Source organism: Toxorhynchites rutilus, chromosome 2 (assembly GCF_029784135.1).
Source record: "Toxorhynchites rutilus septentrionalis strain SRP chromosome 2, ASM2978413v1, whole genome shotgun sequence".
NCBI classification, from domain to species: Eukaryota; Metazoa; Arthropoda; class Insecta; order Diptera; family Culicidae; genus Toxorhynchites; species Toxorhynchites rutilus.
In genome coordinates, this window is record NC_073745.1 from 335,397,640 (window position 1) to 335,417,403 (window position 19,764).

At 36.5% G+C, this 19,764-nt stretch overlaps 4 protein-coding genes across 4 annotated transcripts in view; 2 read left to right on the forward strand and 2 right to left on the reverse strand.

Moving 5' to 3' along the window:
- Positions 1-19,764, forward strand: part of LOC129770993 (putative alpha-L-fucosidase) — a 442,537-nt gene that overhangs the window by 49,480 nt on the left and 373,293 nt on the right. The gene's annotated exons all lie outside the window — the stretch shown is intronic.
- On the reverse strand, positions 86-5,793 carry LOC129770998 (general odorant-binding protein 68-like). Its single transcript, XM_055774226.1, has 3 exons — positions 5,679-5,793; positions 5,489-5,611; positions 86-578 (listed from the first exon to the last, which is right to left on the reverse strand). Exons 1-3 carry the CDS (start codon positions 5,784-5,786, stop codon positions 222-224), a joined length of 588 nt encoding a protein of 195 aa, XP_055630201.1. The 5' UTR covers positions 5,787-5,793; the 3' UTR covers positions 86-221.
- LOC129770995 (protein THEM6) lies at positions 6,474-18,608 on the forward strand. Its single transcript, XM_055774223.1, has 4 exons — positions 6,474-7,042; positions 17,765-17,979; positions 18,053-18,415; positions 18,474-18,608. Exons 1-3 carry the CDS (start codon positions 6,889-6,891, stop codon positions 18,368-18,370), a joined length of 687 nt encoding a protein of 228 aa, XP_055630198.1. The 5' UTR covers positions 6,474-6,888; the 3' UTR covers positions 18,371-18,415; positions 18,474-18,608.
- LOC129770997 (general odorant-binding protein 66-like) lies at positions 18,625-19,724 on the reverse strand. Its single transcript, XM_055774225.1, has 3 exons — positions 19,145-19,724; positions 18,800-19,081; positions 18,625-18,745 (listed from the first exon to the last, which is right to left on the reverse strand). Exons 1-3 carry the CDS (start codon positions 19,364-19,366, stop codon positions 18,641-18,643), a joined length of 609 nt encoding a protein of 202 aa, XP_055630200.1. The 5' UTR covers positions 19,367-19,724; the 3' UTR covers positions 18,625-18,640.

Below are 19,764 nucleotides of genomic sequence, written 5' to 3' on the forward strand. Positions count from 1 at the left end.
ATTATGATCATGGTTATTGTCACACAAGGTTGATCCGCTGCAGCATCACGATGACAACGGATATTTCTAAAAAAAATGATCGGTGAATGATTCATACACACGATTGTATTTATTCGTCACATGTGTGCTGATAAACTGTTATTTTTAGATTATCGTGAACTAGTGCATATTGGTGCTACGATTAATGTACAACAGCGATTGCAAGAAAAAAACGTATTCTCTCAGTTCAGGGGACACGCGGCGTGGTACTGTTTCAACTGATCACAATCACTTCCGCCACGGAAAATGCCGGCCGGGCATTTGGTGAACAGCTTCATTCTCATGCAGCGCAAAATGTTGCCGGAAATTGGGTGGCAAATTTTTTCCCCTTCGTAGCTTGGGAGCAGTTTGGCGCCGGCTTCGATTTCCTCTTTGTTACCGTCCGCTTGTTTTAAACATTCTTCCAGCGTCTTCTTCACGATTGGTTTCCACTGGGGGGTACTATTGGCCGAGGCCAGGAAAATCTTCTTCATCTCCTTGCGGTTGATTTTCCCACCCGTTAACAGTTTCGTGGCGTTCATCGCACATTCCGCGACACACTGTGAAATGAAATGTCGTTAATAATTTGATATTCTAGGGCAGTTGCATATTTGTCTTCAATTCTCGTAAAATTCAAATCGAACGGTATTGTCGGCGGGAAAAGTTTTCCCCGCTGCTATGCTTCTCTCGCTTGTATGCAAGGTTGTGTACTAGAACTAATTTGCCGCGGGTCGTATACACCTGCCATTAATTTTCGATGGAGACAGCTATAAGCAGAATAGGTTTCTCTGAGGTTGAAATAAAAAATGTATTGTTCTTTTTTAACTTTAATTTTTTTTTATTTGGTAGGATGAAGGTAAGACAAACGGACGATACAATCTATGCTGTACGAGGAGATTTAGTTATATACTGACTAGCTGACCCGGCAAACATCATCTCGCCCAAAATGTATTTTCCGTTATCACATTCACGTTTTTTTATTAAGCGCTGTTCATGGGTCAAATCGCAGAATTGTTCATTGATTGATCTTCTAATCTACCCTTTAAAATTACCTTTTACTATAAAATTCCTAGCACTTCTACCAGAGCTCGTCATTAAAATATCAGATTATTTTCAGACACAATTGTCGTTCAAGATTTTTCATCCACTTGCAAATAACATGTTTCTCCGTTACGTGGAATAAATGTTTGATACAGAAAATATGATAGAATAAAGACAACCCAAAATCGGACAATTCCTTTTTCGAGTTTTGCTTTTATCAACATATTCGGCGATTCATTTTTATTTATATAATTAGAAGAATCTGTAGGAGTGAGTTTTATCACATTAAAATCCATGTCCACTTTGGTATAAAGATCAATTTCGTTAGCGCAAAGATCAAATGGACTAACAACTCTTGTAAATATGTAATTGTAGAACACAAGCGAATTGAATTTTTCGAATTTTCCCATTTTCGTTCAGAGTTTTCCGAAAATTTTCAATTGTCATGTTTGGGTGGAATATGTTTGACCGAAATATGTGTATTATTTTTATGGAGTCCCCCTTCCATTCCAGAGGAGGGAGGGGTGTCATACCATCATATAAACATTTCTCGTACCCAAAAACCCTCACATCCCAAATTTGGTTCCATTTGATTGATTAGTTCTTGAGTTATGCAGAAATTTGTGTTTCATTTGTGTCGAAGCAGAGAGGGTGTGTTGTTGCCGCACCCACTGTGCCGTTACCACCGGTTACCAAGTGAGTCCCGATTACGCCCTTCACAAATGAAAGTGTGAAGTTTATGGGAGAAACGTCAGATGAAAATTAAGTATGAAGAGAATGAAAACAAACAATAGATTGATAGAGTGAATTGAAGTAATAGAAAATTGAAATTAAAAGGAAAGCCATAGTTTGAAGAAAGTAGAAAGTTTATGAAAGTTTATGAATCAAAGAATTGAACGGATAAGGAGAAAATAATTAGAGACCGGAGGAATTAAGGAAAGAGAGAGAAGAAAACCAAATGTAAGAATTACTTATTTATGAAGAATTGTTCATTAATCTAAAAATTAATAAATTCTAGCTTAAAGCTGTGTTACAAATAACGTCGCTAAAAAGAGGTTTTAAACTCGACATCCTCCCGAAATTCGTCCGGCAACATGTGTCGAACCACCATAGAAACATTTATTGCCCCCCTACAATCTCCATATACCTAATTTGGTTCCATTCGCTTGATTAGTCCTTGAGTTATGCAGAAACTTATGCTTCATCTGTATGATTTCTTGTTCCCTAAAATTTTCACATGCCAAATTTGGCCCCATTTGCTTGATTAGTTTTCGAGTTATGCTTCTGCTTTCATATGTACGGCAAAGCCCCCACCCCCTCCTTAGTGAGGGGGAGGAGTGTCTAACCGCCATAGAAATATTTATTGCCCCCTAAACCTCCACATGCCAAATTTGGTTTCGTTTGTATGATTAATTGTCGAATAATGCAAACATTTGAGTTTCATTTATATGGCAGACCCCCCCCCCTCCCTTACCGAGGGGGGAGAAGTGTCTACTCACCATATAAACATTTCTCGTACCCAAAATCCCTCACATCCGAAATTTGGCATAATTTGCTTAATTAGTTTTCGAGTTATGCAGAAATTTGTGTTTCATTTGTATGGCGGCTCCCCCTTAGAGAGGGCAGAGGAGTGTCTAATCACCATAGAAATATTTATTGCATCCTAAAACCTACACATGCCTAGTTTGGTTTCAGTGAATCTCGACGTTTTATTCAATTCTGAGACATTTGGCATCGAACATTTTTTTTGAAAGCCCCGATTTCCCTCTTGGGTGATTTTTCGATTTTCAGAAAACTCAAATTTTGACATCTGCGACAATAGTAAATAAACTCCGGATGAGCTAATATTTTGCATAGGGTTTTTTATCGTGCAAATCAACATTTCGCAGGGAGCCCCGTATGAAAAATGCATATGACGATTTTCATTGGCACCCTAAACCATACATTTTGCCTCGTATTCCAAAATATCGAAGTCCCAGAGTGTCGATTTTTGAAGAAAAAAAATCGAGATGACACTAGATCTCGTCGTTTTATGCAATTTGAAGACATTTGGCATCAGAATTTTTTTTTCGAAAACCCCGTTTTCCCTTACTCCCCCCTTGGGTGATTTTTCGGTTTTCAAAAAACTCAAACTTTGACGGCTGTGCGACACTAGTAAATGAAGTCCGATTGAGCTGATATTTCGCATATGGTAGTTTTTCGTGGGAATCAACATTTTTAATCAAGTCCGCTTTGAAAATTCGAAGGCCAATTTTTCCATACATCCATTGGCACTCTTATGTGTATCCATTAAATATAGAGAGTATACGAAAGTCAAACTTTTGTATTTTGATTTTGCACGTATGAAACTAACGTGAAACGTCCTTGTTCTTTCTTCTTTCATTACGGTGACCAAACGAACTAAAGACAAAGAACTAAAGAGAATAGTCCTGTAGTAAGTAAGGCATTGAACCCAATAAATATTCATTAAAATTAATTTATACTTTTCATTGAACAATAATCTCAAAGAGAAAAAAAAATTACTCCTATACTCGCGTCGGTCTCACAGACCGAATAAAGTGAAAAAGTGACACACGTCGTACACCCTTCGTACCAAAACATGCCATACTAAACCATAACGAATAACAAATAAGGAAGCTACCGAGAATCGCAGTCATATTGTCATTATTGATTTTTCGGTCTGTGAGACCGGTGCGCGAGTATAGGAGCATTGAACATTGCTCGTATCTTATAAGGGGCCTTTCATTGAGTGCATATAAATTTTTTTTTTAATGAAACACAGTTTTTTTTGAGATATTGAGTTAAAATTTATTCTGATTTTAATTGAAGAAACAAATTCGAATTTTGTTATTTGTGTTGGAGTATCAAAAAATACATTATTTTTGATAGGCCAAATTAAATGACTATTAAAGCTGAATAAAGTTGAACTATAAATAAACTAGGGAGTTTAATTTTCATTTGATTATATCCTGTTTTTGAAATAAATATCAATAATATCTAACAAGCACGTATTAGCAATGTTATATATTATACTTATAGAAGTTTCCATGATGATGATAGGAATCGGGTACTTTGAAATTTGGTCTCGTGCTCCCGTGGTCGAATGGTTAGCGTCATAGTTTTTTTTTAATTTAAAATCAAACCAGTAGCCAAGTTGGAGGCTCAAAACGGACTGGTTGTACCATTGGCATAGGTTCTTAAAACTTCTTTAAAAGAACAAATCAACATAAGTATTTTCACTATTGATAAATTCATCCCTTAAACGATAAATGTCAAAAATCCATGACAATCTGAGTCATGACAGATCACATGTTGCACTGGTTCCGGTGTTCACTCAATGAAATGCTTGTTTTCTTTTTTTTAAAGATGATCAATAAAGTTATATCTTAACAATCAGGAGTACCAACTATGAAGTATTGAGAGCCAAACGGGTTTTTGGATATTATTTTAAAGCTTTGAAGTAGTTAATGGCTAGAATCCCATTCCAGAAAGCTGGGCTCTTCTATATTATAACGCGTTAAGTCATTAATCGTGCACTTTTTGGCTTCAAACCGGGTTTGTGTCGTAAATTATCCGCCGTCACTTCATTTGGCACCCTTTTGTTTTCTTTTCCAGAAAAAAAGGCAAAGTTAAAATGATAGTTTTCGACGACATTTAGCTTCATCCGAAGCGTTGAACGCCACTTTTCAAACTGAACTAGATCGTATATTTGCATCGTTATCAAATCACTGTAAAAGCTTTTTTGCGGTTTCCGACTCTTGAACTATAATGCTGTATTTTCAAAACATGCAAATGAACTATGTTTTGTCATCAATGGATGAACGTAAATTATAATATAACATTTGTTTTTTTTGTGTATAGCCTTATGGAATGGATCATTGAAGCTGGAAGAAAATACTTCGAATAATGAAATCTACAAATGTTTAAATGATTCAAAATAATGTTTCACTCCCAACCCCAAAACTTAATTGTATTGTTCCAACATATCCCACATCGATCCTCAATAATCCAGGAAAAAGAGCTCTGGTTTTTATGTATTGCTCTCTGAGGTTGGCTACGAAGTGTGGGTAATTTGCTGCAATTCTAATAGTCACTGTACAATATTCTTACCGCGAGTCTGCAACTAACTTCCATTCCGACTAAAATGAACTGACTTGAGGAACTCAAAGGACTACATTGTATTCAACCCAACGAAACTTGTGCGCTGATAAACGACTGCTGCTCCTAAGCCCACCCGGGCGGGATCGGTTTCTTTAACTTGAACACAATGTAATCCCCCAAGTTCTCCGATTCAAGAGTTCTTATTGGTAGGAAGGAATGAAAGTGTGAGATTCTTGGCATAAAAGCGGGTCTCATTTTTTCATTACCCGATGACTGCTATAACTGAAGCAAAATCATATTCCAAATAAACCATATCAATGCTACTTACACATCCTCTGGGAATCCCTTCCATCCGCGATTGTCTCTTGGTTTGTTCACCCCACTTTTGGAAGCAGTCCATCATGATCGGTGGATCAATAAGCGCTGGCGTTTCACAACATTCCGAGGGGCTCTGTTAATCAAGTACAACGATGAAAATATTAAAAACAAACCGTTTCCATCATTGATCATGATCGTACCGTTTTCACCGGAGGTCCATCCAGGCAGAGGTTGGCTGCGAAGCAACTAGACCAGAACAACGCCATCAACGAGAGTACGTTAGCGCAAAGAAGCGAATGGTGCTTCATTTTGAAAGGTATGATTGCATTGATTTGCAATGGAAACTTGCGTTTATAAAGAAATCTTGTCGTCTCGCCCTGAGCTACAACTAGAGGAAGTTGTGGGAGGTACAGATTCGAGCTGTCAACAGCTGTCACTCTGCGTGATATATCAATCCGATTATTGGAAGCCGACGAAGATTGTAGTATTTGGCGTGCATTGTTTGATGATATAGCTGCTCTTCTTCTGTGATATATTGGAAGACGGCAAAGTACTCATTATCCATTTCGATCCCCTATTTGTGAATGCTCAACATTTATTCTTAAGTAGTTTGAATCTGATATATTTTTTTTCACTTAATATTAATATCCTCTGTATACCCCTATTAAACGTTTTTATGCTAATATGCGCAAGTTGTGTTATCAAAATCTAATTGAACATGAAGTTAGAGGAATATTTTTGAAACTCTTTTAATATAATTTTTTTTGTTCTTTTTTTCCTCGAGTTCCAGTTGTTTTAAACAAGAGCATTAAAAGAAAGAATTTTTGAATAAATTCGAATTTGAATCAACCATCTAGTACATATGGAACCTTTTAGTACTCAAACCATGCTCGGGCGTTCCATGCGTTCACAACATCCTTCCACAGCACATTGAATGATGCATTTTTCGGCGCATGCGAACTTGCCACCAAAACAATCCTTATTTCCCAGTCTCGGATGAGGTTGTCACATTTATGTACCTATCGGCCGATCATTACTTGTCGATAAACTCTTTAGTGCGTGAAGCATTCCCGAATTCACATATTTAAAGGGGAAAAATGAGACCAATTCGATAAAATTTCCCTCGTGTGTTAATCGAAAAGAGCAAAAATGTGAATAATCCGTGTCCATCGGCTGGGACACTGACACCACATTCCATCAAGGCTGATAACATCAGCGATGCGGAGAAGTTGAAATCAGCTGTTTTCTTGTTCTTTCCCTGGAATCGATTTTCCTAATTCGATGGTGCCGTTTTAATTATAAAGATTACTTAATCAAGCGAACTGTGTGGAAGTGTGGAAAAGGTGAAAAATCAATTTCATACGAAAATTTGTTGGGCTTGATTCGGGCAAACAAAAATTGTAGAGCGAAATGTTGTGCACGGTGCTGGCAATTGTGTTGGGGGTGATTGTGGCTCTGTATGCACTTTTCGAGCTGCATTACTTCCTGAGGATGTGCCTTTGTTTGATTGCGGCTCGGTACATAAAAAAGCGGATACATATTCTCGAAACGGCAACGGTCGGAGGTGAGTCGGAATGTATACGTACGTATATGCGGAAATGTCATTACTGTAAATTTGATACTAAGCTTAACGTATTTACGCTGAAACAAGAATTTTTCTTAAATTAATTTTATTTGAAGCAAATTTAAAGAAAATATGAAGCTTAAATGAAATAATCCTCGAATAAAACACAATCGATTTTTTCGACTATATACTTATTCATTTGAGGAAAGTTTCTCATATTCAAAGATATGACATACATAATCTTTTGAACTATCTATAAACTTCAATGATTAATTTTGCTCATTTGTAAGTATTATTCTTAGAACAAACGCAAGTTATTTTCATTTTGTCTTAATTTTCCTCGTCAAAAACATTGCAAGTATTGGTGAAAAGCTTTTGAATGCGCCCTTGTGTATTGGTTCGAATGGATTAAACTTGGAATATTTTGTCTTTATTTTGAACACCCAAAGCTCGAAATTTCGAATTTTGAAGGAGTTAAGGTTAGCAATGTGCATTAACAACTGTTTAACCAAAAACTGATTTACGGAATTTTACGTCAAAATAAATGTGGTAACAGTAAAACCTGAATAATTTTTATTAAAATACGTCTGTACAATTCAGAGCTCAAACATGGAAGAAGGATATATTCAGCCATTCCATGCTAAACCGATATAGTGGTTCTCAGATTTTCGTGAAAATTGGTAGTTTTGTTCCTTATCGCTAAACATTAGACCCGTATTTTTTGAATTTTTTCATTAGGGCGACCATTTCCATTTTAAGGTTGTCCGAAAAATCAACTTTTTCCTCTTTTATCCAAAAATGACTTTTTTCAAAAATTCATAACTTTTGAACTACAACACCGATTCAGATGATCGACATATCAAATTGAAGCCAATCACCAGGTGTTTTTTGAAAAAATAATTCTGCTCTCGTTCTTATTGATTGTATTCATTTTTTATTGTTTTCATAGTCTCGGGACCAAAAGCGCTATATTTTTTTATATTGTTTCTGGAAAGCTAAGGATTTTTTCACATAACATATGTCGAAACCAGAGAGGCTTTTTTTATCGTTTTTGAGTTATGATTTTTCAAAGTTAACCAATGGTCCTGGTTGCTTCAGCAACGATCGAAACGCTTTCCGTAATTTTAATATTTATTCGATGATAATGTATTAAAATTTCCCTACAAGATAATGTGAATTCACAGTTATCGAAATAAATAAATCCTTATGTTTGTAGGTTCTCGATGATTCCTGATTTTTCGTTATACGTTTCAATATCTTTTTTCTCCTCGATAACCCTGAATTGAAAGTATTTTTGAATATGAATATTTTAGTACTATACACTGAAATACCTTAATATCTCTTATGTTTGAACACAATTTTCGTATTTCTAATTCAATATCTTCTATCTTCTATCTACGACATTTCTGTTCTATCTGCGACTTTTGTTTGGCGCCTTTATTTGAATTTGCGCTATTCAATTTCCTTTATCTGATTTCCTTTATCTTACAATTGGCGATCTAACGCAAAACGTAAACGATCGGTGAGACATCTGGTGAGACATTTGAACTAAGAAAATGATGTTCATGTAACCTGAAACTCAAAAACAAATCACGTATATTTTACTTCAGGGCTTTCCAAGCCCTGAAGGAATCGTGTATTTTTCTACTTGTATTTGATTGTGCTCTCGAATTTCCTTCTTTAATTCAACCATTGTCAACATTTTTATAGTTTTCACTACTGAAAGAGGTAAATAAATAACATGTTATATATAAAATTGCGCAGAATTAAATTTCTTACAAACTCATCGCAATCAAATAATCTTTTATGATTATAACATTGTAATTTATGGAAAGAACTACAAACCTTCCATAAGCTCACATGGTAAAATTTAAAACCATCATCACTTTCACCGCAGCGCACTATAGGATTTCAGGCGGACAAAAATCGGAAAAGTGACTGTCACCAATCTGTTTTTATATATTTGCTATAGAAAGAAGACACTTTAACTAAGAAAAGTTCAAAATTTCAGCACTCTAGCAGGTACCATACTTGAGATATTAAGAAATAAACATGAAAATTAAAAAAAATGCAATTTTTTTCCAATAAAAGCGAATTACAAAAAATCTTTGTTTAGTCACAAATAACAGAATAAATTTAAAGTTCATTATATTCTTGAAAACGTTATTGATTGGGCTTTCCGAAAAACAAGTAGTTAACTAGTTTTATTGGGGAAAACTAGAAAATAAAGAAGAAAAAGAAGAAGAAAAGAAGAAAAAAAATCATAATTTTAACTTTGTTGATCGGCATCTTTTTACTCCCAGGAGCCCCCGGGTCAGGTCCTTGATTATTTTCTAGTTTAAGGTGCATACTAACAAGTTCTGAAGAGTTTACATGCAACGACCTGCAACGAAGAGATTTGAAGCGTTTTGAAATTTTTTGGTTTTATAGGAATTATACGAAATCAAAAATATGTTCATCAGTTAAAAAGTGATAAGTTAGTTGGTCGGTATCTTTTTGCTCCATGGAGTTCCGGAGTCGAGTTCTTGGTTATTTTCTAGTTTAAGGTGTATACTAACAAGTGCTGAAGAGTTTACATGCAACAACCTGCAACGGCGAGATTTGGAGCGTTTTGAAAATTCTATACACACATAAATTAGATTCCACCTACCTATCTGCTTGATATTCAACGTCAAAATCCTTCAAATTTTTAATTGCAGCTATACATGTTTGAAAATTTAAAAAATCATCAAAACTAGGCACCCTAATGGACAATTAAAAAAAATGCGAATCTAATTTATTAGGCTGATGACCAATCTTCACAATTTTGAGCAAAATTGTAGCATTTAAAAGAAAACTTTTTTTTTCTTAAAATCGTTTTTGTATATATATATATATATATATATATATATATATATATATATATATATATATATATATATATATATATATATATATATATATATATATATATATATATATATATATATATATATATTTATAAATATAATACACCATATCTCTAAGAAAGCTTGATCAATATTCACCAAAGTTGGCATACATGTTCCTTGCACATTACAGGTGGCCAGAGGCATATTAAAAATTAGAGGGCAGCCTAAGAAAGGGGTGGGGCTGAATTCCGAACAAATCCTAGAATTATTTCCTCTGGTTTTATTAAAAAAAGACATACCTCGATCAAAATTTGACCGTAATATGTTAACAAATGATTTTAATCAACTTGGCTCGACCATACCAAGTAGAAAAAATGCCAATACTGTCGATAAAATGATGAAAATATTTTTGTCCGCCTGCTTGTATGGAAATTCCCCATAGTGCAGCGCCGCCTAGGTGTAGATTTGTACGTTAGATCGCCAATGGATGCATCCAATTGACGAATTTACGTTGGATTTACAACCAGATGGCGCAGCGAGTAAAATGAGGATGTTTTGTTTTTTTGGTATGAACTTCGTTCAAATTTTTTAGAAAAATCAGAATTTATCTTCAAATTTTCCGGTTTCATGTATACTTTCCACGCTGAAAAGGTTAGAAAATCATCATTTTACAATGTGCTACGTATATTACGAGGAATGGCTTGTTATAAGTATTGTAACTTGATTTTTTTCAACTAAGTAAACGACGAATAGGGTGTTTTGCGCTAAAAATACTGCAAATCCTTCTCGTATCGGCCCCTACATAATCAATGATATCAGCCAATTTGATATGATATCGATTTCATCGCAATTATCCATAGTATCAATAATCGGTATGCATCATCAAACCTAAAATTTCCGAAGATTATCTATGACTTTGGTAAAATCGCTCGTTGAAACCATCGGCAATATACAAAACAATAATTTTCTAACCATATACTGACGACATTTAGTGGCTGAAATGAATCTAAATAAAAATAAAATTAATAATTACGACCGAATCGCGCTTTTCAGTGCGTAAAATAAACAAACACCCTCACTTTTGTAGTTCTGAGCTCTAATGTAGGTTTCACATGAGCTGATTCAGCTTTGCGTAAATTCGTCAATTGGCGATCTAACGTACAAATCCACACCTAGGTGGCGCTGCGGTGAAAGTGATGATGGTTTTAAATTTTGCCATGTGAGCTTATGGAAGGTCCAATTGTACAAAAACAAGTAGAAAAATGCATGGTTCCTGCATGTGCGAACTACCTTGGAAAGTCCGGAAGTAAAATATACGTGATTTGTTTTTGTGTTTTAGGTTACCTTATCATCATTTTCTTAGTTCAAAAACAAAATCAAGATGCCTCACCGATTGTTTACGTTTTGCGTCCAAGCTCCAGCTCAGGCTTTTTCTTCGTTTTATTTATCAATTCCTCCTAAGTTTTCGCGACAAAATTATTGGAGTAGATCTTACGCTTCAGGTTTGCCCAGAAATTTTAGATGGGACGCAGCTGGGGGACGTTGGGCGGATTTGCTGATTTGTGTACTACATCGATATTCAGCCGCTCCATCTCCTCTAACGATCGCTTCGAGTAGTGGGCCGACGCAGATCCGGCCAGAACATCGCGTCTTCGCCCTTATGGTATTTCTTAATGAACAACGCAACTTCCGCACTATAAATTTCCCCGTTCACGGCCTGTCCGGAGCTAAAGAAGAGCAGCTTTGACATCCCCTTCTCACTGATTGTCAGTCACAGCAGCACCTTCTTGGGGAACCTGGTGTGAGAAATGAACATCACTTCGAAGTTCACTTCCATCGAGGGGGAAGTAAAATACGAAGTGCCCTGCCAGTCGTTGCCATCCAGGGTGAGATAGGTCTTGTCGTCCATCACTACCGCCACATCGCGATTTGCCGGGAAAATCGACTTGACCATCTTATTCAGCTGCTGCCGCTGCGTCATTGCCTGCAGGTCCGAGACCAGTGGACGAGACTTCCGCTTCCTGACATGTATGGACATGTTTGCCAGGTACTTTTTCACTATTTGGCCGGTTGCATAGAACTCCCGGCCAAGCGCACGCAACGATGTAGCCACTTTTTCCACTTTTCCTTTTCCCTCGATTTTCCTCTTCAGCACCAATTGTAGCTTCTTGTCGCTCAGGGTTGTCGGCCGTCCGGATTCGGGCATTCTTTCGATGCTCTTATTGTTGTCCAATAGTGCTAAGATGTTGTAGATGCCGGAACGGGCGTATCGGGCGTGTCGCAGGATGTTCGTTTTCGACGGGGCGGGGTACCGTTCTTTGAACGCGCACGCTTCTGAACAGAGTAGCTTCGCTGTATTCGCCATCACGGTTAGAGTTCGACTGATAGAGTTGTCATTTTTTTTCTGCTGACTACTGAGTTACTATGATTGATGCTGCATGGGTAGTTTCGTCAGTGCGTGTGAGAGTAAACTCATGAAAAATCGGCAAATTTTGGCCATTTTTTTCATAGAACTTTTCTTTGGCGCCTTTATTTGAATTTGCGCTATTCAATTTCCTTTATCTTACAATTGGCGATCTAACGCATTTTGCTATATCAAGACACCTTTTATTGAATGTTTTCTTAGTTGCTCTCATGTATTCTAATGGATGATCTCAGTCCAACTAACAACACCTCTTCGAATGTGTGTTTACCGTGTGTTGGCTCTTCCAAATAATAAGTTATCGGTTTGTTGTTTGAATATTCAAAGCATCTGTGCTAGGAGAATGAGCAAATTTGAAGAGCTTAACCAGATTATCAGTACATCGGGCGTTGATATCATATGTATTGTAGAATCATGGCTGAATGAAAAAGTGAATGATAATGTTGTGTACATCGATGGATACAATACTGTAAGACATGATAGAGTATGTAGGCTGGGTGGAGGAATCTTGATTTACATCAAATGTTCTATAAAGCACAAGATGGTTAGCAAATCGTATAACGTGGGTATGAATAACACTCAATTTATCTTCATTGAAATTTCAATGAATAACAACAAAATATTGCTGGGAACGGTTTACAATCCTCCGTGTTTGTCATGTAGTGAACTACTTTATGACAAAATTAGTGAGATTGGTGTTGCTTACACTGACATAATCATACTCGGTGACTTCAATACAAATCTGTTGGATCACACGAATAAAGTATGTGAATTCAATAATGTTTTGAACAGCCTCGGTCTAATCAGTGCTGGTATTGAACCAACTTATTTTTATGCTCATGGCTCTTCGCAATTAGATTTAGTATTGACCAATAGACCGTCCAAACTGATTCGCTTTAACCAAGTAGGTGTTCCGGGTATGTCCAATCACGACTTGGTATTTGCATCATTCGATTATAATACTGCGGCTCCAAACAATGTTAGTTCTTATAGGGATTACAAACATGTGAACCCGCAATATGTTCTTGAACAATTTAACAATATCTCTTGGGATATCTTTTTTAATTCTGATGATCCTGATGTTCGTTTAGAATCATTCAATGAAAATATAATTTTCTTGTACGATACATGCGTACCACTTAAAGCCTGGCATTCAAAAAAGCCATACAACCCGTGGTTTAATGCTGATATTCAACGAGCAATAATTGATCGTGATCTAATGCATCGCACATGGAAACAGTCAAGAGACGATCAAGGCTTAGCAAGCTTCAGAAGAATGCGAAACAGAGTAAGCTTAATGGTAAAAAATGCTAGGAAGAATTATTTTAATCAAATTTTTACTTCGAACATGAGTAGCGGAGAGTTTTGGACGAAGATTAAGAGCGTGGGATTAATTAAATCAACAAATAGCTATGTGGATGATTTTTCGGCCAATGACATAAATGAGTATTTCTCAACAAATTTTTCCAAGTTCCGTTCCTACCACTAATTTTAATTTTAATGTAGATGACAGTGTTCGATCTACTTTTCTGTTTAGTTCAATTCACGAGTATGATGTAGTAAACGCAATTTACGAAATTCATTCAAATGCCATAGGATTGGATGGGATTCCCATTAAATTTATAAAACTAATTCTTCCAATATTGCTACAACCAATAACTCATCTATTCAACTCCATAGTGCGATGGTGTAAGTTTCCAAATGGATGGAAATATGCAAAAATCATTCCAATAAAAAAGAAATCAAATGCAAACTCACTTTCAAATCTACGTCCCATCTCAATTCTTTGTGCTTTATCAAAAGCCTTTGAAAGAATTATCAAAAAGCAAATTTGCTCATATATCAATAATGAAAACCTACTTTCACCATATCAATCAGGTTATCGTGCTGGCTATAGTACCAAAACAGCCATGCTAAAAGTAATTGATGATATTGCTGTTGTGTTAGACAAAAGTAATTCGGTAGTTCTGATTTTGTTAGACTATTCAAAAGCATTTGACACAATGTCGCATGCTTGTTTATGTAGAAAATTAAGTCATAATTTTGGCTTTCGTATTGAAGCAGTCTCTTTGATAAATTCGTATTTGGAAGGTCGCCAACAAGCAGTATTTCATGAAGGAAAGCTTTCTTGTTTCTTGCCTATTACGTCCGGTGTACCACAGGGGTCAGTACTGGGGCCTATTCTGTTTTCGCTTTATGTGAATGATTTACCTTCAATATTGAAATACTGCTATATACACATGTTTGCTGATGATGTGCAACTATATTTCGACTGCACCAAATTCAGTATCGAACAAATAAATGTTATACTTAACGAGGAACTACAGAATATAGCAAACTGGTCTAAAGCAAATGTAATGCAGATCAATGCCTCCAAAACCAATGCTCTGTTCATATCACGCTGCAGATCACCTGCTTTGCCAGAATTGTTTTGACGTGGGACTACGTCTAACCGGAATATATGGAGGGTAAAATGAAAACCTAAACACAGAACATGCAGGAAAAAATGAAAGATTTCGAATGCTTATAGCTCGAACATTTCGTACTGGATAGGAGAGATGTTTGCATCACTTGATAGGGAATATTTCTACGTATCTATCGCAACTAACAAAATGTTGTTTTTCATTAGATAAACAATTGAATAACTGTAAAATATTAGGCGTTATCTAAACTCCCTAACTGCATCGTTTTGATTGGCCCGATTTACGGTTTCCCTAACACAGCCATCAAAACCAAGCAGCCTTGGGGAAATCGGCATTGCAAATACATGAAAGTAGGGGGACTTTTGTTCTCATCGAAAAATGTTCCCTAACACAGACTTTAAAACCAAGCAGCGAAATCGGCATTGCAAACACACGAAAGAGCCTAGAGGCGAGTGAACTGAAAAGTTTAAACCCTCTTAAAGCCAAAAAGAAGAAGAAGAACACACGGAAGTAGGGGGAGCTTTTGTTCCCACCGAAATGTGTTCCCTAATAGAGATTTCTAAACCAAGGTGCCAGGAGAAATCGGTATTTCAAATTCATGCAAGTCGGGGGTATTTTTGTTCCGACTGGAATGTGTTTCCCTAACACAGACTTCAAATCCATGAAGCGTGGGGAAATCGGCATTGCGAATTCATACAAATCGGGGGTATTTTTGTTCCGATTGAAATGTGTTTCCCTAACACAGACTTCAAAACCGAGGATTCTGGGGAAATCGGCTCTGCAAATAAATGCAAACTGCAAGTACTTTTGTCCTCGCTTGCCTTTGTGCAGAGTGGAATATGTCTGTCCTAACATGATCTTCTAAACTTAGGAACCTGGGAAAATCGTGCAGCCACTAGAAGCGAATGAACTTCCCAGTTTCAAGCAAATTCGAGATTCGAGAAGTATGTACACTTTTGGGATGTAAACTTCAGAGGGAAATGTAAAATAAAATAATCGTTTGATTATTTTTTTTTGTCTTTATTGGAAAGATTTTTAGCCTTAGGCTGGTTCATCAAACGTTTGATAATTCTTCCGTACATATATTTTGTTCTAGTCATCATACCAAACGTAAAAGGTCCGTCATTAAATTTACTTGTAACGAAGAACAATCAATCACAATAAATGAATTGACTTTACACGGCATTTGTTCATTTTTTTCACTCACAGAGCAAATATATTGAACTCAATTGAATTTGGAAACTGTTTCATTCAATCAAGAATTTAATCAATACAAACGAATGATTGCTAAGCTAAGGTAGTTCCACGTGAACCTTGCGGTTATATCATAGATATAACCCACTAATTTTTTGGAACAAGAGAGAATACGTTTTGTCGACCATGCAACTAGTTTAGGAGTCAACATTGATTCCAGTTTCAACTGGGATAGGCATGTTTTAAAGCAATGTGGTAAAATATATGGAGCACTTCGGTCCATTTACCCATGGGCTTATTATATAAATACAGATACAAAACTCAAGCTATTCAAGTCTCTGATACTTCCTTATTTTATGTCTGTAGATTATCTGTTGACTAATGTATCAGCAGCTGCAATTTATAAAATCAGAGTTGCATTTATAAAACAAGAGTTCAATTGTGTGCGTTTTGTATACAAACTTAACAGATTTTCTCGTGTTACTCATCTGCAGAAGAACTTGTTGGGATACTGTTTTTACAATTTCCCAAAAGCTAGTGCAGCCATATTCATTCATCAGCTCATTACTACTCGCAAACCTGAATATTTATACAACAAGCTGTGTCCATTTCAAGGCGCTCGATTACGTAAATTCATTATACCTCGATACGAAACTGCACAATATGGTAAATCATTTTTCGTAAGAGGAGTTGTTCACTGGAATGAACTTCCCCAGGATGTATCCAATATATCTAATAAGGCAGCATTCATTAAAAGGTGTCGCGAAATTTTCTAGTTTGTAATTTTTTGTATTAGTTTGTTATTTTTGTACTAGTTTAGATTTTTTTTTGTCTCGATAATTCGTGGCGCACTTCATGTATACTTATTTTTTCGTTTGTAACCAAAAAAGACAGCAAGTCTTATGTTACTGAAGTATAAATAAAATAAAATAAATGAATTTTTTTAATGCAAATGTTAGGTGATAAAAAATCATTACATTTCTAGCAAATGTGGATCAGGACCGGGGCACTAAGGTGTGTCGATCCAAGACCTTATGGAGCAAATTTTCATACATAACAATTGGCAATCTAACGCAAAACGTAAACGATCGGTGAGACATCTGGATTTTGTTTTTGAACTAAGAAAATGATGCTAATGTAACCTAAAACTAAAAAAAACAAATCACGTATATTTTACTTCAGGGCTTTCCAAGGTAGTTCTCACATGCAGGAATCGTGCATTTTTCTACTTGTGTTTGATTGTGCTTTCGAATTTCCTTCTTTAATTCAACCATTGTCAACATTTTTATAGTTTTCACTACTAATATATAACATGTTATTTTTTTACTAAGAGGCAAATAAATAACATGTTATATATAAAATTGCGCAGAATTAAATTTCTTACAAACTCATCGCAATCAAATAATCTTTTATGATTATAACATTGTAATTTATGGAAAGAACTACAAACCTTCCATAAGCTCACATGGCAAAATTTAAAACCATCATCACTTTCACCGCAGCGCCGCTTAGGTGTAGATTTGTACGTTAGATCGCCAATAATGCTTTGAACATGTGTAATTGCAAACAATATTCCATACACATGAAATTAATAGTCTCATTATTATGTCATGGATGTTTTATTTCAGTTTATGATTGTCTATATTATTCATTACTGAAATAACATTATTTCTCAACTGTGATTTGAAAATAAATGAATAAAGGTAATCTACTTTATTTGTGATATGGATTTTTTTTTAAATAGATATCATTAAAACGACTAAAATGATTCAAATAATTCACTGTTATCTCTTTTATATCACTCCCCTCCAAGGACTCTGTCTTACGAACGATATCGACACTCTGTTGTACCATATGAACAACGCCCGCTACTTGCGGGAAGTGGACTTTGCCCGGGTGGACTTTTACGAGCGTACGTTGCTCTACCGGACAATCGTCAGCAAGGGTGGCTCGGTGGTGCAGGGTGCAACGACCATTCGCTATCGGAGATTTATACGCCCCTTTACCCGTTTCAGCATCACTTCGAGGGTGAGAAGCCTATCAACTGTTTGTTTCTGGTTAACCATTTCCACTGTTCCAACTTCGTTTATCACTTTCGCAGATTGTTTACTGGGACACCCAATCGATTTTCATGGAGCATCGATTCATTGGCCCGTCGGACGGGTTCATTCACTGTATCGCGCTGTGCCGCCAGCGGGTCATCCAGTGTTCGGTGGAGGACGTAATGGCGACACTGCTGAAGCCGATTGCCACCGCGACCAGTTCGACGGAGTGCTTGGAGAAACTGGAGAACGGGGTGGTGGCGCTTGGCAATGGGACCGAGTACGCGACCAAGCTGAAACCGGAGATGCCCCACGAAGTTGCCAAGTGGCTGGAGTGGAACGAAATGTCCAGTGCGAATCTACGCAATGAGTGTTGAGCACCGGTTTAGGATTTGGATTTTAAGCTACAGCCGTATTTCCAGGTATAACCGTTCGATGACAATAATCGTTGTTATTAATTTTGGCTGTATTTTTTTTTAGAGAGCTTGAATGTTGCGAGGTGCTGCTTTTATGTTCGTGTCGTCGAAAAAACGCGAATTTGGATAAAGAAAGACTATCTTGTTGTTGACTTCTGTTAGAAATAAAACATAGGTTTTTAAATCAATCATAATACAAGCATTTATTTTATTATATGATAACATTCCAAATCATGTTGGTTGCGGGAAAGCTGTATAGAATGGGCATTGGGCCAAATGATTCCTGATTGCGACACATTCGGTTTGATTGCTCTTGAAGATGTTCGCAGGGCAGCTCTGGAACAATGTTCAGATAACAATAATCAGCTTGAGAAAATCGACTAACCATACCTTATATACTGAAACGTGGACGCACTCCATGATGAATGCTGCAGCGGGGGAACAGATGCGATCCGTTTTGTACTGCGCCTGCAGATTTACCCTGTCCTTTTCGAAGTCACTCTTACGAGCAGCAGCTTGACTGAGACAGTCCTTTACTGTTTTTTCCACGATACCGATCCAAAGGGAACGATCGACCAGGTTGTCGGTGAAGGCGTCCATTGCCTTTTCACCGTTGATATTTTTTTGGGGATTGAATATTCCGGTGCGATTCATCACGCATTCGGACATGCACTTGGGAAGGTAGCAATTGAATTAAATTTCGTTTGTTATTCATCCAAATCCTGAGTAACTTACGTCCGGTTTCAATTCATCCCTCTCACTCTTTGGCACAGGAAACAGTTGCAGACATTGCTTGACAAGGGGTTCGCTTATCAGTTTCGGCGGTTGGCAGCAGAAGAAAGGATCAATGGTGAATTTCTTGTTGAAACAACTCGCTGGAATGGTATCGTTGAGCGCCGTGGCACAATGGAACGCACCGATTAGGAATAAAAACATCGGCACGATCAAGACCATCATTTTGGGAAACGTCGACTGTATAAATGGTGGTACATTGAGAGCGAGTTGAACTTTTATAGAACTGTAACACTAATTTTATTGCTGTTAAGGAAAAGCTCTTCAAATTAATATACAATTACTTTATGGAAAGGTGCAGTGTTAATGATGATTGTCTAAAATTTAGAAAAATATTTTGAGGATTTGACGATTAAAACATATTTGAAAATGGTATTTCGCGCATTTAGTGATTTCATTTAATTTGAGAATGAGGAGGCAAACCCCATTTTACACTTTACGAAATGAAGTGAATAGCTCAGTATCGGAAACATAGATAAAGAGTCTATCATATGTGTCATATCTTCAGGTTAACTCTACTGCTATTATTTTCCCATTTTGAATAATTCAACTCCACTCATTTT